Genomic DNA, 26,673 nt, shown 5'->3' on the forward strand with positions numbered 1-26,673 from the left:
TGGGAGTGAATGTGTTCTGTGATCTTCCATTTAAGAAACACACAGGCCTTTATTTTTACTTTTTCAAAGTGGAAGCAGCCCCCTCCTGCCCATTATACAAGCAATATACTTATGGTCAAGTAAATAAAATATTACATAAATTTTTTAAGTAAAAAAGGAAAATCACCCACAATCCTTCTCTTCAAAGATAACTGCTATTAAAGTATTCTTTCAGAGTTTCTGCTATATACAAATATGTATGTTTCAATAGGGCCTTCTGGAAACCCCATGTTGATCCCTTAAATAGAATCAAACAGAACAGTGGGAGGTTCCAACCTGGGATTTGTAGCTTGTAAGGTATTCACTTGCCACATTGCACATATTTGACTGGACCATATGAAAACCACTGATATTCAGCTGCTTTTGACCTACAAACACAATTTATTATTTAACCTAGTGTATGTGAAACCCAGAATGTCAGAACTGGCAGAGCCTTTACAGACTTTGAGGTCTTACTATTCTATTGTGCCAAAGAGAGAAAAGTATCAGACAGAGAAGTAATCCGCCAGTTCATGTACCAGAATCCTTCTACTGAATCAGGTACCTACCTTGCATACTCTTCTTTTAAGCAGCTCAGCCACACTGAGGCTTTTTTTTTTTTTTAAAGATTTTATTTATTTATTCATGAGAGACAGAGAGAAGCAGCCTCCATGCAGGGAGCTTGACGTGGGACTCGATCCCGGGACTCCAGGATCATGCCCCGGGCCGAAGGCAGGCACTAAACTGCTGAGCCACCCAGGGATCCCTATATACTCTCCTTCTTTTAATTTGATAATCCTCTAGGTGTAATAATAATCTTCAAGAAGCAGATTTCAATTTGGTATCAGAAAATTTCTCATAGAATCTCATCAAATCAGAAGAGGCTGTGTTAGAGGTAATGATTGGAGATGTGGCTGGGAAGGACACTGTGACATGGCTGGAGCTAAAAGGCCTCAATATTCAGGGGTCCACATTTGCATGGCTTCTTAGGACTTTAGAAGGGGTCCTAGTAATGTATTAGCATGGCAATATGTTTTTTGTAATATTTGCAAAAGCAGGATATTTTTTAATTCTTTTTCTTAAGGAGGGCCCCCAGAATCATAGAAGTTTCAGGCCTGGATCCTATTCTGTATGGTGGCCCAGTTTTGAAAAGCAGTAGGCAAGGAAACCAGAATTCCTAGGTCCTAGTTTATAGCCCTGCTCTGGCCCAAATGGCTAGAATCATACTTACTTTGCTTCCCTCATAGGGGGTAAAATCACAAATGTTAAATATCTTAGAACACATAAAAAATGTGAACAAACATAAATAAGTCATATTACTCAGATTCTTACGGTGATATGGGAGAATCTCTGCTGCTTTTCATGGCTGTTGAAGATAACACATCAAAAAATGTGTCCTCAGTGCATCTTCCTGTTTCATTTCCCTCTGTTACAACTTCCTTTTCTCCTTCCTCCAGCCTCTAGGCCCCAACCCCCAGCCACTGGACGAATCATTGGTTATTATCTTTTGCAACTTCTATATATTTGTTCATGGGGCTCCCACTGTTTATAAAGTCTATCTTTACTGGAAAACAAAATCTTTACCAACAAGGCCCAGGTCTGCCAGCCCCTCTCCTCCCACTGTATTGATGACCTCCCTTAGGACTATTTCTTGTTAATCTTACAGATGGGGACACTGAGGCCTGATGTGGTCCATAACTGAGTTCCAGTGTCTTGATGTTCGGCCATTCCCAGGCCCCTAGCATCAGATCATAGACACACGGTTCTTGATATACACATGATAGGGGTCACTGCGTTTGTCCACTTTGCGGGAGCGGGTATATCCCAGGATGAGGCTGCCCACGGTGGCAGCAAATAGAAACATGACAAAGAGAATGTACATGTAGGAGTTGTCATCACGGCCAGGTAGGCTGGCCCGCCGCTCCCCAGTCAGGTTGTCTGACCCTGGCCGGCAGAGCAAGTTGCTGTGAAGAGTGGCGTTTAGAGCCTTCAGCACTGCGTGCAGGCTCTCATACCAGGTCTCAGTCCCGTTGGTGGTCTCCATAGCAACAGAGATCCGGAGTGGGAGCAAGGAGGCCGCTCTGTTGGTTACAGAAAAGAGAGGGGAGTGGCTTCTGTCACCTGCAGTTTGAATTCCCGCCCAACCCCTGTAGGCCCCAGCTAAAATCCCAATGTCACAGTTTATTTGTCTGTCTTCTCCATTAGACTATAAGGTAGGGACCATATCTGTTTTATTAACTGCTATACAGAAGCACATAAGACAGCGCTGAACAGATGCTCAGTATAAACTTGTGGAATAAAGCCTTCCTTCACCACTGTAACACATATTAATCTTTCTTTGGATTCTATAAATCACTGAGCTTTGGGCTTCAAGGACCTTAGGGGTTATTTATTCTAACTGCTTCCATTTTATACACAAGGAAACCAAGACCGAGAGAGAATTAACTGGCCTGTCCATGATCAGAGAATATTGGAAGTAGAGCCAAGACAAGAGTCCCTCTCTGTGATGGCCAACTTAGAGCTCCTTTGGCTCCTGGGCCAGCTATCAGCAGGAATGTGTGGCACAATCAGAAGACATTCCCCAGAATCCTCCTTCAACACAGTTCTTTTTTTATATTCCACAGGGAGCATTTACAAGAGAGGATGGCTTAGATTTCATCTTACCTGGAGGCCAGAGGCTCAGTCGTTTGATCTCTCAAGTGTCCTATGTCACAAACACTCTAGATATTCCTACCTATTGGGGACAAATTCTGTTGGAAATGAGGTGGGTGGTGGGGGAAGCAGGGAGAGGCTGATAATCACTGCAGACACCAGGGAAAAGAACAGGGTTGGGCTGAGGGGAGGGGAGTGAAAGCATCACTCAGTCCGATTTGGAGTTTTACCTACCCAGAGAAAGAACACAGGCATCTCAACTATCCTGCTTTGAGAAAAAAAAGTCACTGTATACTGGTATATAATAAATGTTTCTTTTTCTTCCTCTCAGAGATTCTTAGTCTACAGAGTAATATCCAAAGACAGCCTTGTATCCTAGTCTCTAAAAAACCATGTCATTCCTTTTAAACAAGGCTCCACACTCACTTCTTTCAGGAATACTTCATTGAGTGCTCCCTACCCCTTAACCATATTCCACAAGCTTTATCAGTGCAGCCTTTCCTTTTAGCCAGCACTTATGTATAAGGCAATATGTGGCTATTCTCTTGTTATTGATAAGGGTATCAGCAGACTACATGCTCCTGGTCAGCAGGGCTGTGTCTCTCCCTAAAGTCTAGAGGACTACCCTGAGACTAGCTGGGTGTTGTGCTTCCCTCCAGGGTCTACCTTGTGACTTGCTGGGTGTTCTTTCAATGGTCTCCAGTAAAGATGGCTACTTTAGGGACTTTTTTCTTTTCTTTTTTTTTTTTTTAATTTTTTTTTAAATTTTTATTTATTTATGATAGTCACAGAGAGAGAGAGAGAAAGAGAGGCAGAGACACAGGCAGAGGGAGAAGCAGGCTCCATGTACCGGGAGCCCGATGTGGGATTCGATCCCGGGTTTCCAGGATTGCGCCCTGGGCCGAAGGCAGGCGCCAAACCGCTGCGCCACCCAGGGATCCCTTTAGGGACTTTTTCCATAGGCCATACACACTCAGAGTTCACTGACTGGTTTCAAAGCCTTCCTTTATCTAGGTAGAGTTGTCAACCAACCAAAGTTAACAAACTTGACTATTACCCAGTTCTCTTTCCCAGAAGAGATGACAGTTATGACCATGGCCAATGTTTATGAATGCAAAAGAAGAATCTCAAAAACACAGCAATCACCCAGGACTGGCCTACATTTCATGCAACGCCTTTGGGGGCTCCCTGCTCTGTGGTGCTTGGACTACCTTGTCTGTATAGAGGAAAGGAAGAGAACAAGGGCTCATGGAATTAAGATCCAGGAGGCAGAGGTTCTCATCTACTACCCCACTTGTCAGGTAAGAAATTTGTGCCTTCTTCATCCTTCTTATCGACCAACGGAAGGCAGTAGCAGCAGCACAATGAATTAATGGCTCAACTAATCATTCAGCCAGTCATCATTTATGTAGGCCCACTCTTGGGCAGGCCTCATGCTGGGAGCTTGAGGCAGCTCGAACCCAGTCCCTGCACTTAGAGACATACTGCCAGCTGATCCATAATGCAAGGGACAAGCCAGGGGCTACTGGGGCTTAAGGAAAGAAGGGAAAAATTCTGATCAGAGCTCAGAGAGTATTCAGACTGATGGAGGCATTTGAGTTGGACCTAAAAGGATTTTTAGGAGGTAGAGAAGGCAAGAAACATAAAGAGGTAAACAAGCATGACAAGAATGTTCAGAAGAATAGAAAGTAGCATAAAGGGGTTGGAGTGTAAGATGTGTGGAAGGATAAAATAGGACATGGGATAGAGAAACTGCCCTGGATTAGATTATGGAGGGCCTTGACTGCCACACTGCAGAGTTAGAACTTTATCCTGTAGTTGGGGAAGAACCAAGGGACAATATTTTAAAAGAGGGATGCAATGATCAGATTTGTGTTTGAAAGGACATTCTGGCTGCTATGTGGACTGGAGGGGACAAGAATTGAGGCAGGGAGCCCAGTGACAAGGGCCTTGAAAGAGTTCAGGTAGAAGACACAGAGTCCTGTGCTGGGGCCATGGGGTAACAAGGTGGGGGCCAGAAGAGAGGTGAGATATGAGAGACATGTGGGGATGGGTTTAGGGAAGAAAGAGCCTCGGACTTTTTACAAGGAGATAACAGACAGATGGGGTGCCTGGAAGAGCCCACTTTGAAAGAAATGAGCTTCTTGCCCTGTTTGGGCTTTTGTTTCCTCATCTGTCAAAATGATTTTCAATCTGGAATTATTCAATAGGTACAGAGTTTCAGTTTTGCAAGATGAAGAAGTTCTAGAGATCTGTTGCATGATAATGTGAATACAGTTAATACTACTGAGCTGTATACACTTGAAAATGGTTAATAGGGTAAAGTTTATGTGTTGTTTTTTTTTTACCACAATTAAAAACAACAACAAAGAGAAGACTATCATGCCTGCCCTGCCTCCCTTGCTTTAGCACACAGTTTTATTATGGTCAAAAAAAATTTTTAATCCTATTCTCCACTTTTGAGAAGTAAATACATATACACAATACATACAATGAAGATGAAGCTTCCCTGTTCCCAGTGGTCCAGGACTCTTTCCCAGAGCAGTTTTCTTAGATGTCCTTGCAAGGCAGTTTTAACTGACAGGACAGAGGAAGGGCAACTTGAATCTGGAATACTCACCAAATAACAGGTAAATCCTCTGGCTTGGAGTCAGTTTCAGGAATCTCCCTGTGGGTGCCTCTGAATTTTCCTGAGGGCTCTTCAGCCCCTCAGCCTCTTCAGGGTGTCTCTTGACACATCTGGGGTCTCAGTATTGACTTTGGGAGCTGGGAAAGTCCCAGAGCTGGAAAGCAGGGGAGGCGGCAGGAAAGGAAGGAATCAGACACACAGAAAACTCTTCAGAACCAGGGTGGATCTCCCAAGGCTGGGGCCCCAAGAGTTGTGCAATAGCCTTGCTGTGGGTACTAACCCCCACCCACTTCCCCTCCCCTTCCTGCAGCAGCTGGGTCAGGCCAGTCTAGGGTTGCAGTTACAGGAACTGTGCAGTGGCCAAGGGATGTCTGATTGCTGCCACCCAGCTCCAGGCCTGCAATGTCAGGGTGACTTTATGAGAAGCCTCAGTTTAACACGTGGGCTCTCGCTCAGGGACTAGCTAATAGTGCAGACGAAAATATTCCCTTTAACAAGCATACAGGTATCTTAGCAGAAGCCTCTAAAAGGTTGACAGAGGCTGAGACCCAAGGGAATGATGATGGCAGCTGGCAGTCGGTCAATATTTTACATAGGAACAAATGATGTTCCCAATGAACCTATTTGGAGAGACTGGGTAAAATATGGTCACAGCATCAGCATTATCTGTAGCACAGCTCATTGTGAAAATTAAAGAAGAAAATTGCAATGCCTGACACTAGACGCTGCACAGATGTGGTGGCAGTTTTATTTTTGCAATGCAGAGGCTGGTAGGATCTTCAGAGTCCATCTAGTCTAATCTCTAATTAATCTTCTTCATCTTACAGTGAAGGAAATGCTGTCTTGGTTCAGCTGTTACTTGTGTGACGTAGGGCATGTGACTTTTCTAGGGCTCAGCTTCTGTCTGCATCTGTAAAATGAAGGGGTTTTATCTACATAATCTGGTAAGATCAGCTCTAACATCCCACGAGGGTACAAATCACAAAACTACTCTTTGAGACTATGGGACATAGGATATAGGTTGGTGGAAGAGACATTTGGCCCCTAAATCACAAGATAGAAAAGGCTGCAGACCTTGTTCTCACAGATTAAGGTTTGTAACTAAGCCCCAGGACTGAGTTACACTGAATATGCCTGACTAGATAAACTGAGAGCCAAATCGATTGACTAGTTCATTTTTCCTCTTAACAGCCATTCTGCCCAGGTGATCTAGACAGGGAAGGAAGCAGCCTCTGTGCAGAAAATGGGGTCGAGGGACAGTGTGGGGGACAGGGTGGGCGCTAAGGTAGGGTTCAGTGAGGGGACTAAAGGTTCATGAAACCATTCATCCTTCACATCTTCCTCCTGGGGCCTCTCTGGATAGACCCGGATGTTTGTGGTTCTGACAGGAGAAGCAAAGAAACCACTATTACACACATTTAGGTCCTGGATTGGGGTAGGAATGAGGGCCTGGGTACATGGGCATTGTGCTGGGTCAAGAGAGACAGAGAGCAGATAAAGAGACAGGTTGATTCTCTTTGAACTGCCTCTACATCCAAGGATTGGCCATTGGCATCACTAAGAATTTTGTTCCTCTTTCTCAACTCCTTGGCTTCACTCATCAAGATAGTCACTGATTATGAAGTTCATAATGGGGGAGATGGAGCTCTGCTCTGTAGAGTTCTTAACTTGAAACAGAAGATAGGCCAGTAAGGAAGGAAGGTGAACAGTGACTGACCATGCTGAAAGATATTTTAAAGATTATTTAGAATCTAGATTCTAGGTCAACTCCTTCATTTTGTAGATGGGGAAACTGAAGCTCCAGGAGGGAAGGTGACTTGCACAAAATGGCATGGTTAGTGAAGGGCAGATCTCTCATGAGAACCAAGATCTTTGGAGGTATGTGCTGTTCGGGTGCTCCTTCCACTACCAATGGCAACATTCCCTGGCAGCATCTGAGCTGTGCATCACACCAAACACAGCCTCCTCATGTTCTGAGGTCCCAGGTCCTCTACCTCCATACTACTGCTTTTTTCTGGCTGCACATTCTCACCAATCAAAGATCTGGCAAGGGGGGCAGTTGGCATGTTTTAGAAGAGTTAACCTTTCTTTATAATCTCACCTCCTATGGTCCATTCTGCTCCAGACTCACTCCTGTTCCCCCACACAAGCCAGGAGTACTCTCTTCCTCCACACTCTGTTGCTATTTCCTGCACATTAACAGGTTCTTCCTGAATGTTCCTTTTTTTTTTTTTTTTTAAATGTAAGCTCTATGCCCAGCATAGAGGGGCTTGAACTCCTGACCCTGAAATCAAGAGTCACATGCTCTACCAACTGAGCCAGCCAGGTGCCCCATCCTTAAATGTTCTTGACTTGAACTCACAGGTGTCTAAGGTGGAGGTAGAAGTATAAAGCTGTGATCTGAAGGATGAGCTGAGCATCTTAGGTTTTCTTCCAGGTTTTTCTGGGAAAAAGTAAAACTCTACCATTGTTTTTTTTTGTTTCCCCACTGCTATATTTCAGCTACTCTTTCAGAATGAATGAGTTAAGTGCCTGGAAATGTGGTAAAGAGAGGCAAGGGGGGGAAACACACAAGGAAGATAGGGGATCCAAAGACAACCCTGGAGACCAGGGTTGTCACCACCATTGACTGGGGAGCCAGTGGAGTCAGAGAGGAGTTAAAGGAATGGAACTTAACACAGAGTTGGAAGGACACACAGGAATAAAATCTGAGTTGGAAGGGATCTTAATATTCATGTTGTTGGTACAACCTTCATTCAACCAGAGGAAAGTAGAGCACCCCTCCCTGAGGAGATCACCTGTGAAAGGTCTCACAGCCCAGGATGGGTAGTGCTGGGACCACAAATAGGTATCCCATCCACAGACCTACTTTTAGTTTCCTGTTTTCTGTAGGACAGTCTAACTAACCTCCTCAGATTGTCATTTAAGCTTCTTTGGATGTGACTCTGCCTTTAGTCCCATCTCACCACAGCTCTACCCAGTGCCCTGTGCCATATGATACTGAGCTACAGGCCATTCTCCAAACATTCTTTGCACATGCACTCTTCTCGCCTTTGTTTATGCTGTTTTCTTAGGCAAAGGAGTCCCCTTCCTCTTTTTAATCTTTCTGGTGAACTCCTATTCATCCTTCAAGACCCAGCTCCAATGTCACCTCTATAGACCCTCTCCTGAGACACCCCTGCCCCTTCCCCACTCCCTAGCCAGTTAGTCTCTCCCTCTTGTCTGTTCCTAAAGTGCAGTGCATAAACCCTATTCAAGCACTATGCTGTACTGAAACTATATGTGTGTGTGTGTGTGTGTGTGTGTGTGTGTGTGTGTAGGCATTGATACATATAAATAGGTATGTTAAACTATGTGCTGTGAGGTGTGAGGGCAAGGACCTTTGCCTCATACATTTCTTTGTTCCCTGGACCTGAGCACATAGTAGGCACTTATTCAAGAATAAGTGAATCAATGCCTCTTCTTATTAGACAATCCCCCATCTGGCACACATAACACACTCATGAAAACAACTTACAGTACTTAAAGCAACTTCCAGAGCAGAAACAGATACCATTTGGTTTGGGAAAGGGGAGTGCAAAATAAAGAAGCTATCTTGGTCAGGTAGAGAAGAGACTCAAAGAAGGAAGAATTCTAAGCCTTCTTTGGAAGCCCAGACATTCCCTGTACCTGTACTCCATGCAATCCAAAGGGCAAACATTCTTGGCCCCAAAACACTAACGGTGGTTTTGCCACCCTGTTCCCTGTGTACCTACCTAGGGTGTGGCCACACACACCCACCCATTGCATACACACAGTCCAATTTCCAGTCACCCAGCCTGTGATCTTGCCTTTCATGTGTGCCTCTGATGGTTCCAATCTTGACCATATGCTTGGCTATGTGACCTTGAGCACTGCCTTTATTTCCTCAGAAATTCATATATGAGATGGGGATAATTATCCCTGCCCTGTCTACCTTACATGGGAACTGGGGGAGACAACAGAGGGGAAGGTGTTTTAGAAATTGCCAAGTATTGGGGATCCCTGGGTGGCTCAGCGGTTTGGTGCCTGCTTTTGGCCCAGGGCGCGATCCTGGAGTTCCGGGATTGAGTCCCACGTCGGGCTCCCAGCATGGAGCCTGCTTCTCCCTCGTCCTGTGTCTCTGCCTCTCTCTCTCTCTCTCTCATAAATAAATAAATAAATCTTTTAAAAAAATTTGCCAAGTATTATAGAAACATAAGAGAGAATTACTAGCAGTTCAGGCCAATTTCCTTTTCTGTTTCCCTACCCCCAACTCCAGATTACCAAGAACAGCCATCCCTATATTGCTCCTCCCCCCTTCCTTTGGTTCTCTATCCTCAGGAGAAGCCAGTAGTTCTTATGACTCTTCTTGATTCCCAGACACACTTTCCTCCTTCAAAAACCTTCCTTGGAGTGCCTGGGAGGTGCAGTCAGTTAAGCATCCAACTCGTAGTTTTATCTCAGGTCCTGATCTCAGGATTGTGAGATAAGTCCTTCTTTGGGCTCGTGCTCAGCATGGAGTCTGCTTGAGATTTTTTTTTCTCCCTCTCCTTCTGCCCCTCCTGTTCATTCTCTTTCTCTCTCTAAAATAAATAAACGTATCTTTTAAAAAAATAAGTCTTCCTTATTTCTCATACTCTGATCAGCCCTGTAGTCCCTTTTCATTTAACGGTACCATTTGGTAGTCCTGGGGTTGATGGAGAACATACCAGAGCTGGAATCAAGAGACATGCCCCTATTTGGCCATGTCTAGACATGTGTCTTGGTTAAGTCATGTTTCCACTCTAGGCTTCATATTCCCCATCAGTAAGATGGGAGTTTTGTCTTACCTCCTAGTAGGTATTTGGAACATCCATGCATTTAGTTTATGGATAGAAATGTGTTTTGAGATGTGTGGACTTAGTGAGGGATGAAGAAGGTTGTTGGCTATCATAAGGAGTCAAGAAAATCTGAAAGCAGTTCCCATGCCTCAAGCAGGGGTCTCCTCCATTTGGAACCAGCAAAGAGGATGGATCTCAGGAGATAATGAAGAGCTTACACATTTACCACGCATCTTTGTAGGTAAAATGGAGATACCCCTGGACTCGAAGTGAGGAGACTTGGGCTCTGCTTCTCCTGGTATGTCCCTGGGCAAGCTATGCCCCCCCCCCCGGGCCTCAGTTTCCCCACACACAAATTGGTGAAGAGTGGGGAGGAGGGATAGGAGGAGATGCTCTTCACGGACCCTCACACAAGGGTCTGTCTGAACTCATCTGCTTTCTAAATAAAAGAATCCCAAGTCCAGACCTTGTTCCTCTCATGTCACATGGAGTGTACAGGCAACTGGACTAAGAGGCTCATTTTATAGGTAGTGACCCAGGCAAAGAAAGTACAAGGCGTACAGTAGGAGACTTGCACGGGTTTACACAATCTGTAAAATAGAACCCGGTCTCCTGACTCCTAGCCTACACCTCTGTTACTAGCAGGAGAAGGCGTCTTTGGGAGTCCCCAGGCGCGGGGCACAATGCAATAGCGAATGGGCAAGTCGGCTCCGGCTCCGCAGAGCAAGCAGCTCCCGCCAAACAAGAAGACCGCGCAGGGTCCGAAGGCCATTTCTGCGCGTGCATTCGCTGCGGCCCCGCGGGTGTTCGCATGCATACCTGTGGACGTGGAAAGAGCTTTCAAGCCTCCCTCCTGAAGCCTCTGAGTGCCGGTGCAAACCCCCGTGGCTTTCAGGCTGGAACTGCCAGGCTCCCAGCTCTGCACTCCCACGCGGGGCCCCGGGATCCCTGCACCTCAGTTCTGTGAGCCGTCCCCCACCTCCGGTCGGGGTTCTCGACGGAGTCGGGTAGACCCCTAACTTCCATCCCCCGCTGCAGCGCAGCCTTCCCGACCCTGCCAGTGCGCCTTACCTGCCTCTTGGCAAGACTCCGAGGGGCGCCGGTCTCTAGATAGTACCCCGCACTCTGTGCCCCTGGGTGCCCCCCGCACAGCAACCCTCCGCGCTGGGTCTGCCTGTCTGCACAGTCTGCGTCCCGACCTGCCCTCTGCTCCCTTTAACCTTTCCCAGGGCGCCTCCTCCCCCGGCCCCGCCCGGCCCCCAGCACACCCACTTCTCCCCAGGCTGGTTTCGGGCGCCTCCGCCCAGAGCTACTTGGCCCCACACGGCCGGCCGGCTGTGGGCTCCGACCCTTCCGTCCCCTGCAGCGCCTGCTTCCTGGACCGGAGACCGAGTGCCTCTCACTTGGCTTCAGCTCGCCCAGCCTCAGGCTGATCTAAACGCAAGGCTGAGCGTTGGGTGTTGGTGGAATTAGGCTTTGCTCCTAAGTGGCTGTGTGGTGGTTGGCAAATCACTGCTCCTCACTGGGCCATAGCTTCTTCGCTGTAAAATGGGTAAAATTCGTGCTTCGCACGGCGTTGGTTTGGGTTAGTTGAGATCGTAGAATGCAAACATTAAAGCCGATGGTCACTGGAGAAATCACCTGATTCTAACACAAGCCATCTTTTCCAGACAGAATGCAGGGGCCCAGTTTGGGGAAGAACTTGCCCAGGCTCCCAACAGCACAGTGGCGGGGTTCAGACTCAGAATTCACTATGCCACTTTTCTCTTCTTCACCCCAGCTAATGTCTCCTCCTTCTAAGTCTCAACACTCTTCACATGCCCTGAAAACTGTTGTCCAGCATACCTCACTGGTCCTGGCCCCAGAACACTCTGCACTTTCTGGCCACCAGGCCCTCCCTCACACTATTGCTTTCTTGCTGGTGACACTACAGGCTCTAGAAAGACAAACAGCCAGGGAAAGCTGGGAAGTCAGGGCGGTTCTATAGGCAGAGGAGTGGACAAGTGGCAGGGAAAGCCCCTGAGGGACTCTGTGGGAGTCCTTATCAGAGCCCTTTTTAACAACCTCCTACTTTGGCATAATTATTAATAAACTGAGGCCAGCTCTCATTCCCTTGCAAACAAAGATGTGTTCCAGAATATCTGAAGCACGTACCCTTATCATAGAATCTCAGATTATATGTAAGAAGTGCTATCATTTTAAAAAGACCCACTGCATGGACAGAATGCCATACAAAATTGCTATTCTTTATCAAAGCACGTTACTTCCCTGTTATTTCTGTGGTTACATATTTTGACCCACTTACACCTTTTGCTCAATCACCTCTCAAGGAAGAAGTCATCCTGACCCTGGGCATGAAGTATCAAATTTCAGTCTGCCTAAGAATCACCTCAGAGCTCATTCTGGTAAAGTAGACTTTTGGGTCCCTCTCCAGAGGTTCTGATCCAAGAGACCTGGAATGAAGCTCAGAAATTTAACATTTAAAAAAAAGTTTCCCTGGCAGCCCGGGTGGCTCAGCGGTTTAGCGCCGCCTTTGGCCCAGGATATGATCCTGGAGACCTGGGATGGGGTCCCACGTTGGGCTCCCTACATGGAGCCTGCTTCTCCCTCTGCCTGTGTCTCTGCCTCTCTCTCTCTCTCTGTGTCTCTCATGAATAAATAGATAAAATCTTAAAAAAAATAAAAAAGTTTCCCACCTGATTCTGATGCCAGTGGTTCTTAAGATCAGCCCTGAGGAACCAGCCCAGGCTAAGGTATGGCTCCTTCTTCCATTCTACCCAGAGCCTTGAATTTACCGTATAGGACTATTTACTATAGTTATCAAAAGTAACTATTTGCCCACTTCATCTACTAGATTGTGAGTTCTTTGAAGATAGAGATTTAGAATCATAGTCTTAGAATCACACCGTCTTAGAGTTCTAGAGTCTTTTAGTGATAGAATCTAAGTTGGAAGGACTCTTAAAATTATCTGATCAAATCCCTTACCTAAAAATCCCCTATATTTGATTTTTAACATGAGACTGTCCAGCTTCTCCTGTATACCTTGAGTGACAAGGAGTTATTGCTTCCAAGGCAGCCAAGGTTGTTGTTGTTGTTGTTGTTGTTGTTGTTGTTGTTGTTCTTCTTCTTCTTCTTCTTCTTCTTCTTCTTCTTCTTCTTCTTCTTCTTCCTCTTCTTCTTCTTCCTCTTCTTCTTCTTCTTTCTTCTTCTTCTTCTTCTTCTTCTTCTTCTTCTTCTTCTTCTTCTTCTTCTTCTTCTTCTTCTTCTTGTATATGTTTTTATTGGAGTTCGATTTGCCAACATATAGCTTAACACCCAGTGCTCATACCGTCAAGTGCCCCCCTCAGTGCCTGTCACCCAGTCACCCCATCCCCCTGCCCGCCTCCCCTTCCACCACTCCTTGTTCATTTCCCAGAGTTAGGAGTTTCTCATGTTGTCACTCTCACTGAGATTTCCCACTCATTTTCTCTCCTTTCCCCTATAATCCCTTTCATTATTTTTTATATTCCCCAAATTAATGAGATCATATAATGTTTGTCCTCCAATTGACTTACTTCACTCAGCATAATAGCCTCCAGTTCCATCCATGTTGAAGCAAATGGTGGGTATTTGTCTTTTCTAATGGCTGAGTAAAATTCCATTGTATATATAGACCACATCTTCTTATCCATTCATCCTTTGATGGCAGCCAAGGTTCTGATTGTTAGGATGTTTTCATGTTTTAACAAAAATTGCCTCCTTGTTACTTCTACCCTTTGGTCCTTGTGCCCACTGGAGATATAAAGTATGTGCCTAATTTTTTTGTTCCCGTTTTTTGGTTCTTCAGAGACTTAAGACCTGTCTTCCACTTCCCTTTCTCTGGAGTGAGGATGGAGCAAGAACTCTGTTAGGGAAGCTAACTGGCTAAGGGGTTCTTAGAAAGTGGACTGAGCTGCCTCATTTTCTTTATCTGTGATTTGCGGGTTTGCTACAAGGCTTAGATGACCCAATGTGTGTAATAGGCCTAGGTTGGGCCCAGCATAATGCATGTCCTTCATAAATGACAGCTCTTATTATTATTAGATGAGAAAAGATGGAACAGGATTCCTGTCATAGGGAGACCATAGTCTGAGAACTATCTTCAGGAACAGTCTAATACAAAAAAGTTGGAGACAAGGCCCGGACCTTAGGACAGGTTGGGCCAGGGTGTGGGGTGGGATGGACTGACTGAAGGGGTCAGGGGAAGACTCACCTGGAGATACACCTCCTTCAAGTCTTTAGTTAAGTCTTAGCTGAGGTCTTCCCCAATCATTCTATTTACAAATCCTAATCCCTCCCTTCCTCTGCCCTCCCTAACTCCCTTTCCTGCCTTGTTTTTCAGTAATACTTAACATCATCTGATATATTTAACTTTAAAAAAGTCTTTTTTTTTGTTTCTCTTGCTGCATGCTTCAACTGAAGCTCCCAGCTTCTGTCAGTCCTATCTCAGAGTGCTCCCTGTTCCCACAATCCTGTAAAACCCCCTTCTCTCTCCCCTACAGGCCTGGGGAGGTAATGATGCCCAAGTGCTTCCAGCTCTGGAGTACTTCAAGATCCCTTGTGGTTTCCCTACTCCCTGCCTACCTCTGTGAATAGAGCCTCCTCAAATTACTGGCATGGGATGGCCATCTGCTTCCTGCAGGATCTGGCTGATACATTCTCCAATGGCACCTTGCATTTCCCTTCAGCACAGCACTTACCAGTCTGTGTTGTAACTGTCTACTTTATTTGTTGACTCCACACCTAGAACATAAGCTCCTTGAGGGTACCAGGGCAACATTAAGTCTGTACCAAGTAGACCTTACTGAGAATGTGTTGAATGAATGAATGAATGTCACAAAATGAAGATCACTAGGAATTATGTCATCAGGGAAAACTTGCAAGAAGAGTTGTAACCTGAGAGAAGCCTGAGGCTGCCTGGGTGGCACAGTTGATTAAAGCGTCTGACTCTTGGTTTCTGCTCAGATCAGACCTCAGCATGGTGAGACAGAGCCCTGTGTCAGGCTTCATGCTCAGTGGGGAGTCTGCTTGAGATTCTCTCTCTCCTTCTCCCTCTGCCCCTCCCTGCTCTTGTACATGCACACATGCATGCACAATCGCTTTCTCTCAAATACATAAATAAATCTTTTTTAAAAAGAACCTGAGAGCCTGGAAGGATAACAGGATGCTTTTCAACCTTTAAGCCAGACCTTTCCTCTGAGCACTAGACTTCTATATCTGACTGTCTACTTCACATCTCTGAATGATACATTGGGACTGGGACCCTTGACTTCCTTCCCTGGCTCCCCTCAATCCTCATTCTCTCAGTAAATAGAACCATTATCCCTCCAGTTTCCTGTTTGTTTTCTTCAGAGAACTCAAGCTGGTCTTCTGTCTACCTGTGTATTGACTTGGGATCTGCCTTTCCCATCAGACTGTGGGCACTACAAGAGCACAGACCAAGTATGTCTCTTTCACCATAGAATGCACAGGATGTAACTCAATGTCTACCTAGTTTTGGGGGAGAAGGGTTGGAGGTAGGATGAGCACAGATTGTGTCTGTCAATGGAGTTAAAAGCCTGGGTCGCCAAGGAAAACACAGCATGAAGCATAGAGGAAGTTTAATGGTCACATCAAGTTATTTTATTCCATTACTCATCAGCAGTTTGTACTTCTGTGATTTGTCTCCTCCTGGCATGTTGGTTTGACCCTCAGAACACTTTGTCTTCTTGTTCTGAGCATACCTTTCCCTTGCCTCTGCAAGCAGCCTAGATCAGTGGAAAGACCCCTGGAAGAAGGTATAGCAAGGGTGGGATGGTGTGGTATCAGGAGACTAAAGATCTCTGTGGCATCTTCTCCCATCTCACCCTCATGCATGCTACATCCTGGGAAGCAAGTGGTCCAGAACACAGCCTCTGGTGTCCTACAGAGCTGAGTTGGAATCCTATCCTTGACATTTATTGGCTATGAGAGCCTAACCTCTCTAAATCTTAGTTTCCTTATCTGTAGAATGGGGGTAAAAATAGCTACATCTGTGGATTACAGTAAGATATTATTTATAAAGTGCTTTACCTGATACCTGGCACATAGCAAGTATTTCATAAAGAATGACTATTAATGAGGGCCTATGCCTTCACAGTTATAAATATGGACTTCTGAATCTTATGATTAAACAATTAGGGTTATGGCAAAGCAGAAGAAAGTAGGGTATGTGAGGACTAAGATTTGCAGAAGAAGCAAGTCTCAGTCAGGAATCTTAGTTGCAACAGGCAGAAAACCTAACTCAAACTGACTTAAGTAGAAAAGGGAATTTATTGGCTCATGCAATTACAAAATTCAAAGGATGGCTTCAGGCATTGTTGGATTCAGGATCCATCCAGCTTAGATGATGTCTTCAGGAAGCTGTCTCTTTGCATCTTTGGGTTATACTTTTCTCACTGCTGCTCCATTCTGAGACAGGATCCTACTTTGTGGTAACAAGATGGCTGCCTGTAGTTTCTCTTTTTTTTTTTTTTTTTAAGATTTTATTTATTTATTCATGAGAGATATAGAGCGAGCGAGAGAGAGGCAGAGACACAGGCAGAGGGGGAAGCAGGCCCCATGCAGTGAGCCCGACATGGGGCCTGATCCCCGGTCTCCAGGATCACAACCCGGGCCGAAGGCGGCGCTAAACCGCTGAGCCACCGGGGCTGCCCTGTAGTTTCATATATATATACTCTATCCTGTCTGTAAAACTAGTAGGGAGAGCTTCTTTACCCCACAACCCTCCTGTCAGAATTCTGGGTCTAACTCTTCTTGTTCTGAAACAGGCCCAGTGCCCATCCCTGCCCCCATCATAGAAGCCAGGGAAAGAAGCTTACAGGGGTGTCATCTTTACTCAAACTACATTTTTGGGTGAAAGTGATCAAAAGGTATAAACTTCCAGTTATAAAATAAGTCATAGGGACATAATGTACAGCATGGTGATTGTAGTTGCTAACATTGTGTTGCATATTTGAAAATTGCTGAGAGTAGATCTTAAAAGTTCTCATCACAAGAAAAAAAATTTGTAACTATGAAAGGTGTTAATTAGACTTATTGTGGTGATCACATTGCAATGTATATAAATATTAAATCATTATGTTGTATGCCTCAAACTAATATAATGTTATATGCCAATTATACCTTAATAAAAATAACACGTAAAGTTGGTGGGGGTATGATTCCCTAAGGAAAATATGAATGTTATTAGTACAAGTAGGGTAAATGGTTGTATAGGCCCAAACAAGTGGGCCTTGAAGAACAGCTCTGATTTGGGCAGACAGTGAGGAGGAAAGGAAGGAGGGCACCCAGAGATTCACAGCCAAGGTAAAGTAAGAAGAGGGGAATTTTTAAAAAGATTTTATTTATTTATTCATGAGAGACACAGAGAGAGGCAGAGACACAGACAGAGGGAGAAACAGGCTTCCCGCAGGGAGCCCGATGCAGGACTCCCAGGTCATGCCCTGAGCTAAAGGCAGACGCTCAACCACTGAGCCACCCAGGTGTCCCAAGAGAAGGGGATTAAGTTGCGTTGTGAGCCTATCTCCCACATCTAGGGTAGAGGGAGCAGACATGTTCTATGTATCCCAAGGAGAAGACACAAAATAAGTGTGCTTGGGGACAGGGGAGTCATAGAACCCAAATGTCTGTTCACTGGGAGCATGGAACAACAGGCTGCCTCTGGCCAGAATGGGCTTCTTATCATGGGAGAGGTGTGCAAGCAGAGCTTCCTTGTCAAAGCTGCTATCAGAGGAGTCTTCTATATATTTTTTTTAAGATTTTATTTATTTATTCATGAGAGAGAGAGAGAGAGAGAGACAGAGACACAGGCAGAGGGAGAAGCAGGCTCCATGCAGGGAGCCTGACATGGGACTTGATCCTGGGTCTCCATGATCACACCCTGGGCTGAAGTCAGGCGCTAAACCGCTGAGCCAGCCGGGCTGCCCCAGAGGAATCTTCTGGATGGGCTCTGACATTCCTTGCATTCCCCAAATCTGAAATCCTATAGTCCCACCTCCCATCCTGATCCCCACCCCTTTCTCTCTCTTCTAAACTCTTCTCTGAAGAGAATGCTACATCCTTTTCGCTTATATGTTTATGAGGTGTCTGCAGACATTCTTGATCCTAATTCTGGTTCCTGCAGGAATGGTTCCTGTAGGAACCTAAGGAGAACCACTTGGGGCTGTTTCCTCCTGGGCACAGGTGAGGGTGAGGTTGTCTGATCTCTGGGGCTCCTGTCAGCTCTGATCTTCCTGTGTTCTCAAAAACTCAGCCTGGCCTCCTGGGGGAGGGATGGGGCATACCATAGTTCTTAGTCCAACCAGGTAGGTGGACTCTTCAGAGTCTCCAAAGCACCAAATAAGACAAAGCTGTCTTATTTGGTCCTTCCACTTGATCTTTGAGGGGAGCAGAATTGAAGTCATAAGGGTGCTATTTAATGCATGAGTTTGGAGTTAGACTTGAGTTCAAATCATGGAACTGCCTCTAACTGTATGAACTTGGGCAAATCTCCAGCTAAGCCACTTTCCTCTTCTTAAAACACAGTAATTCAAACCTTGTGGGTTATTTGCTGTGAAGATTACATAAAGTGTATAAAGTGCCTAGAACAGCTCTGGCTCTTGTGGGTCAGGTTGGAGAGAGGTGAGTATGATGGAATGGAGTCAAGCTAAATAACACTATCTCCTTGCAGGTGCCTAGCACTTCACAGGGCCCAGCATGCCTCCAGCCCACCCCTGGCTGCAGGTGAGGGTCTTGTGTTCGTCAGGGTTCTTGCAGGAAACAAATGGTTCCCTGAACCTGGGTAATTTGAAGAGAGTGTAAGGAGGGTTCAGGAAACCAGCAAGGAATGGTGCCATCCCCCTAGCTAGCAATGGTGGGGAGGGACACCACAGCTAGGCTCAGAGGGCAGGGGAGAAAGGGGTTCCTAGAAACTGCAGAGGGCAGCAGGCTGGAGCTATGGTTTTTGGTAAAGATTACACCCAACCGAACCCATATTGATCCAACAGGGAGAGAGCTGAGGAAATAAAGTACTTCTATTCCTTCCTTCCATATGGTCTTCTACCACTATCTCCCTTTGCCCCAACTCAGATGAAGGCTCCAGAGCTGGGATGCCTGGGTGGCTCAGTGGTTTAGCACCTGCCTTTGACCCAGGGTGCAATCCTGGAGTCCCAGGATCGAGTCCCACATCAGGCTTCCTGCACTGAGCCTGCTTCTCCCTCTGCCTCTCTCTCTGTCTCTTTCCCTCTATCTCTCTCATGAATAAATAAATAAAATATATTTTTTTTAAAAAAAGAAAGATGGGGATCCCTGGGTGGCTCAGAGATTTGGTGCCTGCCTTTGGCCCGGGGCGTGATCCTGGAGTCCCGGGATCGAGTCCCGCGGCGGGCTCCTGGCATGGAGCCTGCTTCTCCCTCCTCCTGTGTCTCTGCCTCTCTCTCTCTCTCTCTCTCTCTCTCTCTCTCTATGTCTATCATAAATAAATAAATAAATAAATAAATAATTTTTTAAAAAAAGAAAATAAAAGAAAGATGGGAAGCCTGGGTGGCTCAGTGATTTAGCGCTGCCTTCAGCCCAGGGCCTGATCCTGGAGACCTGGGATTGAGTCCCACATCAGGCTCCCTGCATAGAGCCTGCTTCTATGCTTGTGCCTCTGCCTCTCTGTGTGTGTGTGTGTGTGTGTGTGTGTGTGTGTGTGTGTATGAGTGTCTCTCAGGACTAAATAAATAAAATCTTAAAAAAAAAAAAAAGAAAGCAAGCAAGCAAGAAAGCTCCAGAGCAAGGAGGCCTGTGTAGGTGGAGAAGGGTGGTGAGCATTTGGAGGGACAAGCAGGAGGGGCAACAGTCTGATGGGTGGTGGCCTGCCCCATTATTCCTCTTTTTTTTTTTTTTTAGGATTTTATTTTTTATGAGAGACACAGAGAGAGAGGCAGAGACATAGGCAGAGGGAGAAGCAGGCTCCCTGTGGGGAGCCCAATGTGGGACTTGATACCAGGACCCTGGGATCACATCCTGAGCCAAAGGCAGACGCTCAACCGCTGAACCACTGAGTCATCCCTGCCCCATTCCTCTTTATCCTACTCTGGGCAAGGAGTAAGGGAAAGGAACAGGAGAATGAAGGAATATGGGAGGAGGCTATGAACCCAGGCTGTTCACCTTACAAAGAAGCTGGAGAACAATCTGAAGTTCCTCAAATACCCACATACTCTCTATCCCCTCCAGGCCTTTGCTGTACTATTGTCTTTGCTGGAGCTCCTTCTTCCTGGAGCTGGCTAACTCACCCTTACCTGCTACCTCCTCCTGGATCAATCTGTGCCTGAAGTCAAACCCCAGTCTTTTTAGTTTGAGTTCTAAGTTCTCTTTTCATTTGAGCTCATTTGAGGCGGGATTTTTTTTTCTATTTACAATCTAGAATTCTAATTCAATGTCACGTTGAGCCTTTTCTGCCCCTTCTCTCTTTTAAGGTTTGTACCTCTTCTTTTATGTTTCCGTAATACTCTGCAAACTTCTCTCATGGTACTTGTAACAGTTTATTATGAATTTATTTATTTATTACTTTATTATTTTTATAATTATTATTTATTATTTATAATTATTATTATATATAATATATAATAAATATATAATAAATATTATTATTTATAATTTATTAATTTATTATTTAACATAGTTTATTACTATGTTTCCATAGTACTCTGCAAACTTCTCTCATGGTACTTGTAACAGTTTATTATGAATTTTATTCATAAGTATGTCTCCTCCACAAAGCTGTGAGCTCTTTGAGGACAGGGATGAAGTCAGATCCTTCTCTGTGTCCTCAGGGCCCAGCACAGGCTGACACACCTCACACTGGCCATACCATACCAGCCACATTGTCTTCAATTCCAAGTAACACAGATTAAAGTCATATTAGCCAATTAGAGCCTATTTAGATGAGGGTAGCAGTGTGGAATCTGGAAGCCATGTTCTGTGAAGAACAGAGGAATCAGGAAAGTTAAACTTGAAGAAGAGATCACTACTGGGATAGAAGTCATTTCCTGACCCAACAGGCCATTTCTGGGCATCTCTTCTGTGTGATGCCCTAGAATGGGCCTGCGGAGGCCACAGATGATGCAACTACAGTCCCTGCCTGGAGAGCTCACAGTCTGGACAGGGTCAGACATGGAAACAAGTAACTATAACAGTGTCACCACTTCCATTAGAGGGGATGTAGGACATGGCCAGGAAAGGACCCACAGAGGAGGCCTTGCAGGATTGTAGAGTTATGACAAGATTGGGGGCGGGTTTCAGTTTAGGATGAGGAATAACTTTCTAATGACCAGAATTATGCAGGAATGGGAGGTTGCCTGCTCCATAAGTGAAGTGCTAGAAGCGTGTGAGGACAGCCACAGAGAACACTTCACAGACTGGATATTGATGCCTGTCAACAAAAGAACCAATGTGGAGGCTACAGGGAATTATTCACAATAACATAGATATTAAACTTGCTTCCTTTTACATGCAAGGTACTAGGATAAAACAAACAAATCAATAGTCTCTGGCTTAGAAAACCTCACAATTTAGGTATTGCAAAAATGTAACACTTTAGCCTTATTACCAGTGTCTCTTGAACTTGAATAATGTATGGATCCCTCAAAAATTATTGAGGTACTCAGTGCTGGTAATCTAAATATGTTCAAATTTAAGCTCGGTATAAACCCTAATGCAACTATAAAAGCAAATCTTTTATATAGGTAATTTTTTTATTCAGTACAAACTTTTGTTGAATATGAACAAAACTAAAACATGAATAAAATGCCAAGATCACTAATGCTACTGGTCTTGTTGAGTTTTATAAACGTACTCTAGCTAGTACATGAAGAAGGCATGAGAGAGTGTCACATTTAGTAAACCCCTAACAAAATAATGACTCTAGGGAATGGTCATCATGAAAAAGAGAAAAAAAACAGATACTGCATGTCTTAGGAACACACCACTACCTATGAAGCTGACTTGTCAACTCATATCAAGCATCAGGCTTCACTTTTCTTTCTTTTTTTTTTAAATATTTTATTTATTTATTCATGAGACACACAGAAAGAGAGGCAGAGACATAGGCAGAGGGAGAAGCAGGCTACCTGAGGGGCACCTGATGCAGAACTCCATTCCAGGACCCCGGGATCACGACCTGAGCCAAAGGCAGACAATCACCCAGCCACCCAGGCGTCCCTCCCTTGTACATTATGATGGGAATATAAACTGGTATAACTTTTATGGCAGGCAATGTGGCAAATATCTATTAAAATAAAAACGCACATATCCTTTGACTCAGAAAATTACTTCTAAAAATGCAGCCTCTGTATTCAACATTTGTAACACACACACACGCACACACACACAAGAATTTTCGGGCAGCCTGGGTGGCTCAGTGGTTTAGTGCTGCCTTCAGCCCAGGGCCTGATCCTAGAGCCCCGGGATCGAGTCCCACGTCGGGCTCCCTGCATGGAGACTGCTTCTCCCTGTGCCTTGTGTCTCTGCCTCTCATTCTGTGTCTCTCATGAACAAATAAATAGATAAAAAGAATTTTCACTGCAGCCTTGCTTGTAAAAGCAAAGGATTAGGAATAACCTAAATGTACTCAATACTGTAATAGCAAAATAAGTTATAAGAAATCCACTGAATGGAATACTCTGTAGTCAGTTTTTTAAATGAGGATGCTCTTTATATGCCGATCTGAAATAATCTCCAAAGTGCATTGCTGTGTGGGTATGGTATGGTACTATATGAAAAAGAATGTATATAATCATGCCCGTTTATATATGCATAAAATATTTCTGAAGCATACAAAAAAGAATTTATCATCCCTTAGGCCTCCAGGAAAAGAACTGAGTTTACAGGAAAAGAATAGGAGCAAGACTTATATTTCAATGCTACCATTTTGTACATTTTAAATTTGCATTACCTAGTTCTAAAAAAATCTTAAATTCTAAGTGTTAAGAGAAAAAATTAAGACATTCAAAAATATAATTATAAAGGTTATGTAACAATGTGGGAAAATGTATGCAATATTAGATTTAGTTTAAAAGAGTATACATAATATTATCCACATAATAATTACAAGTACATAAAATATGTCTGTTCATGATCAAGTACTAAAGACACAGATAGTCTTTTCTCTCCTACTCCTTGGCAGGCTTCTTGGTTAGTCTACATTTCTCTGTTTCTCTGTTTCCCAGGCTGCATGATGGAAGATGGCTGCTGCTGCTGCTGTCATCCATGAATACTGGAGTAGAGTTAAGGAAAATCTCTAGTTTTCTGGCTTGAGCAACTAGGTGGATGCTAGAAGTATTGCTAGGATAAGCAACACTGGGTGAAGACCAAATTTGGAGAGAAAGATAATGAATTCAGTTTTAGATAAATCAAGTTTGAAATACTTGTGGGAGGTGCAAGTGGAAAGGGCCAAGAGGCAGTGGGTGTGTGGATCTGGAGCATGGATGTGATGAGTTAGGGTTTAGGTCTGGAGAGAGAAAAGGAGGGCAGAGGACTGATAAATGAGGTATAGGCCAAGGAGGGGCAGGCCCAGGAGGCAAAGAGGCAGTGGGCAGAGAAATAGTTGGGAGCCCAGAATGAGACAAAATGACGATCTCCTCCATTCCTCTGGCAGCACAGCAAGCTAGGTAGTGTGATTTTAAGGATGAGAAAACCAAGGCTCAATGAGGCTCAGTGATTTGTTTGAGGCTATGTGGTTAGTAAGAAGCAGAATCAGTCTCTGACTCCCAGTCTGGGTCTTTCCACTCTTCCACAGTAGCCTCTGAAGGCTGGATTACCAGGCATCCTGGAAGAGCCAAGCTTCCAACAACAGGTGGACTGTGGGTCAGCAGAGCCAGCTATATAGAGCAGAAGGCCAGAGTTCAGCTGAGGCCAGGTCCATGGGATCAAGTCTGGCCATTGCTGTGTGTTCCAGTGTCTTCCTGCCTGGACAGAGCCCACCATTGGTTTCCCACAGGGGCCCTTCCTCAAGGAAGGAAGCTGAGCATATGAAGAAGGATATTTAACACCCTGATTTTCTTACCTCCAGAAGGCCTCTTCTTGTTTGTGCAGAATCTTCTCCCCATAAATAAAGAGTGTCCAGGTGAAGAGTGTTTGGTGAATAAGTGCTAAATGTAAGGATGTGCAGTGACTAGTTTGGCATCTTGTTCTTCCAGTGAATCTAGCAGAAAGCCACATAGAACCAGCTTTGGCAGTGTTATCAGATACACCTTATTTCTCAGGAAAAAACTTTCTCCGAAAGCTCTCTCAGTAGCTTAACTCCACCACATGTCCAGCAACACCAGGGGCCTCTGCTCATTGCAGTCTCTCAGAAAGCTGCCACCATTTGAATGTTGTTGGTCACTGTTCCAGAGGGGAAGAGAAACCCCAAGGGGTCTGATACCAGCAATTCAATGCTCTTGCTCAGAAGTGGCATGTCATCTCCATTCATAACTCATTGATCGGAACAAGTCATTTGGCCCCAACCAACCACAAGGGAGCCACAAGAGTACAGTTTTTCCTAAAGTATTTGATGAACAACAACAACAAAAAAGTATTTGGTGAACAACATTAATAACCGCTATACATTTCCTGCTGCCTAGTCTGTGCCAAGCCTTGAGCCTAATGAAATGGAGACTCAAGAAGGTCAGGTAACTTAGTTACTACACCATGCAGGATGATTTCCAGTGATCCAGAAGCATGGGACAGGCTGCTGAATGAGAGAATATATTTAAGAGGGCTAACCCTGGTACTAAAAATAAGTGCTGAGTAAATGTTTTTTTCCCCCAGTCTCTGGAGGTATTCAAGAACAGGCTGTATGGTAACTTATTAGGGTTGCCAGAGAGGATAGTTGAGTACTAGATGGTAGTAACACTACCAGCTGTGCACTGTGCACAGCTTTCCAACCATGAGAGTCTAACTACACTTTTCCTAGAATAATTATTTCCCTTCTTGTCAGTAATATTGTAAAATAATTATCAATTTTATCCATCCCCTACCTTCCTACAATAGCACTGTTAGCTCTATGGAGGGAAAACAAAGGGCCTAGAAGGGATATGGGTAAATTATGGGTGGACAAACCACCAATCAATTACTACTGACCAAGTGTCCATGATTTTTAAAGCATCCTGTCCTGTGCTCTAAGTCAGTTGTGCACAGCAGGAAAAGAGCATGAGAACAGGGCTTATAGCTAGCACTCAGTCCTGGCTTTGTGATTACCTTACTGTGTGCCTTGAGCAAGTTTCTTCCCAAGTCTTGGTTTCATCTCTGTACAATGAGGAGACAGGAATATACTTCCAAAGTCCAATTCAGCTTGAATAACTGATATAAACAGTGCACAGAGTTCAACATCAAACCTCAGAAGTGGGAAGACTCACCTTTCTTCTAAGAAGCCAATGGGGCCACAGGACCCTGTAAGCTCAAAAGGACTTTAGATGCTGTATTACCTATAGCTGCACTTTGCAATATGGTAGTCACTAACCATATGTGGCAACTGAACTTCTGGAGTGTGACAACTCCAAAATGAGATATACTTTAAGTAGAAAATACACACTGAATGTCTGTATATAGTATGGAGAAAGGGAATGTAAAACATTTTTATATTAGGTTAATTAAAGTGTTTTTTAAAATATTTTATTTATTTATTCATGAGAGACACACAGAGAGAGACAGAGACACAGAGGGAGAAGCAGGGGTCACGCAGGGAGCCCAATGAGTGACTTGATCCTGGGACTCCAGGATCATGACCTGGGCCGAAGGCAGCATTAAACCACTGAGCCATCCAGGGATCCCCAGGTTAATTAAAGTGTTATTCATGTCATCTGTTTATTTTTCTTTTTAATATGAAAAGTTAAATTACATGGTGGTTCACATTATATTTCTATTGGACAGTGCTTATATAGGGGAAACTGAAGCCCAGAAAAGGTAAATGACTTGCCCAAAGAGCTGGGACTATAACCTGGGCCACTCAACAGTTCTCATTCAAGGATCTTTCTATCCTAACTGCCTATGGTAGCCAGTCTCCAAGATGGTCCCTAATGATCTTCACTTCCCATCATCCTGAGTAGCCCTTCCACATTGTCTAGTTCATCTGCTTGGAAACTGTAGAAATGACTGTACAACTTCCAAGGCTGGGTCATAAGACCTTGTGGCTTCCACCTTGTCTCTTTCTGGCATCACTTGTTTTGAGGGAACAAATAGCTCTATGGAGTGGCCCACATGGTGAGGAATGTAGGCCCCATCAACAACCAGTAACAATGAAGTAGAATCAACCATCTTGGAAACCGATCTTCCATTCCCAAACCTTCAGATAACAGCTGATCCAACTGACATCTTGACTACACCTCATGAGAGATCTCAACCCAGAATCACCCAGGTAAGCTTCCCAAATTCCTGACCCACAGAATATGTATGAGATAATGTTTATTGTTCTAAGCTATTAAGTTGTGGGGTGATTTGTTACATGGCAATAAATAATTAATATATAATAATTACATAGCCTTATAAACTTAGAGATCTCATTTAAGGAAAACT

The 26,673-nt window shown here is 44.6% G+C and overlaps 1 protein-coding gene and 1 long non-coding RNA gene across 10 annotated transcripts; one reads left to right on the forward strand and one right to left on the reverse strand.

Annotated features, from left to right (window-relative positions):
* KCNE3 (potassium voltage-gated channel subfamily E regulatory subunit 3) lies at positions 1-12,999 on the reverse strand. 8 transcript variants are annotated; one of them, XM_072794617.1, is made up of 5 exons: positions 12,816-12,999; positions 11,392-11,660; positions 6,125-6,209; positions 5,291-5,453; positions 1-2,099 (listed from the first exon to the last, which is right to left on the reverse strand). In XM_072794617.1, the coding sequence occupies exon 5, from the start codon at positions 2,060-2,062 to the stop codon at positions 1,763-1,765; it is 300 nt and encodes a 99-aa protein (XP_072650718.1). In that variant the 5' UTR covers positions 2,063-2,099; positions 5,291-5,453; positions 6,125-6,209; positions 11,392-11,660; positions 12,816-12,999; the 3' UTR covers positions 1-1,762. The 8 variants fall into 8 exon arrangements, with proteins under 8 accessions (XP_072650718.1, XP_072650714.1, XP_072650716.1 ...); XM_072794613.1 differs by having other exon boundaries at positions 6,012-6,209; XM_072794615.1 differs by having other exon boundaries at positions 6,012-6,209; positions 11,392-11,683.
* On the forward strand, positions 12,978-26,596 carry LOC140614999 (uncharacterized). Of its 2 annotated transcripts, XR_012015685.1 has the most exons (6): positions 12,978-13,200; positions 13,683-13,720; positions 15,490-15,579; positions 16,926-17,027; positions 23,349-23,405; positions 23,918-26,596. It is a non-coding gene; the product is annotated as an uncharacterized lncRNA (long non-coding RNA). The 2 variants fall into 2 exon arrangements; XR_012015684.1 differs by lacking the exons at positions 15,490-15,579; positions 16,926-17,027 and having other exon boundaries at positions 13,030-13,200.
* Positions 26,597-26,673: the final 77 nt, after the last annotated feature.

This window comes from Canis lupus, chromosome 23 (genome assembly GCF_048164855.1).
Source record: "Canis lupus baileyi chromosome 23, mCanLup2.hap1, whole genome shotgun sequence".
NCBI classification, from domain to species: Eukaryota; Metazoa; Chordata; class Mammalia; order Carnivora; family Canidae; genus Canis; species Canis lupus.

What these genes read in the sequence shown, in the direction of transcription:
- KCNE3 (XM_072794618.1), bottom strand. Translation starts at nt 2,062, where the DNA reads ATGGAGACCACCAACGGGACTGAGACCTGGTATGAGAGCCTGCACGCA.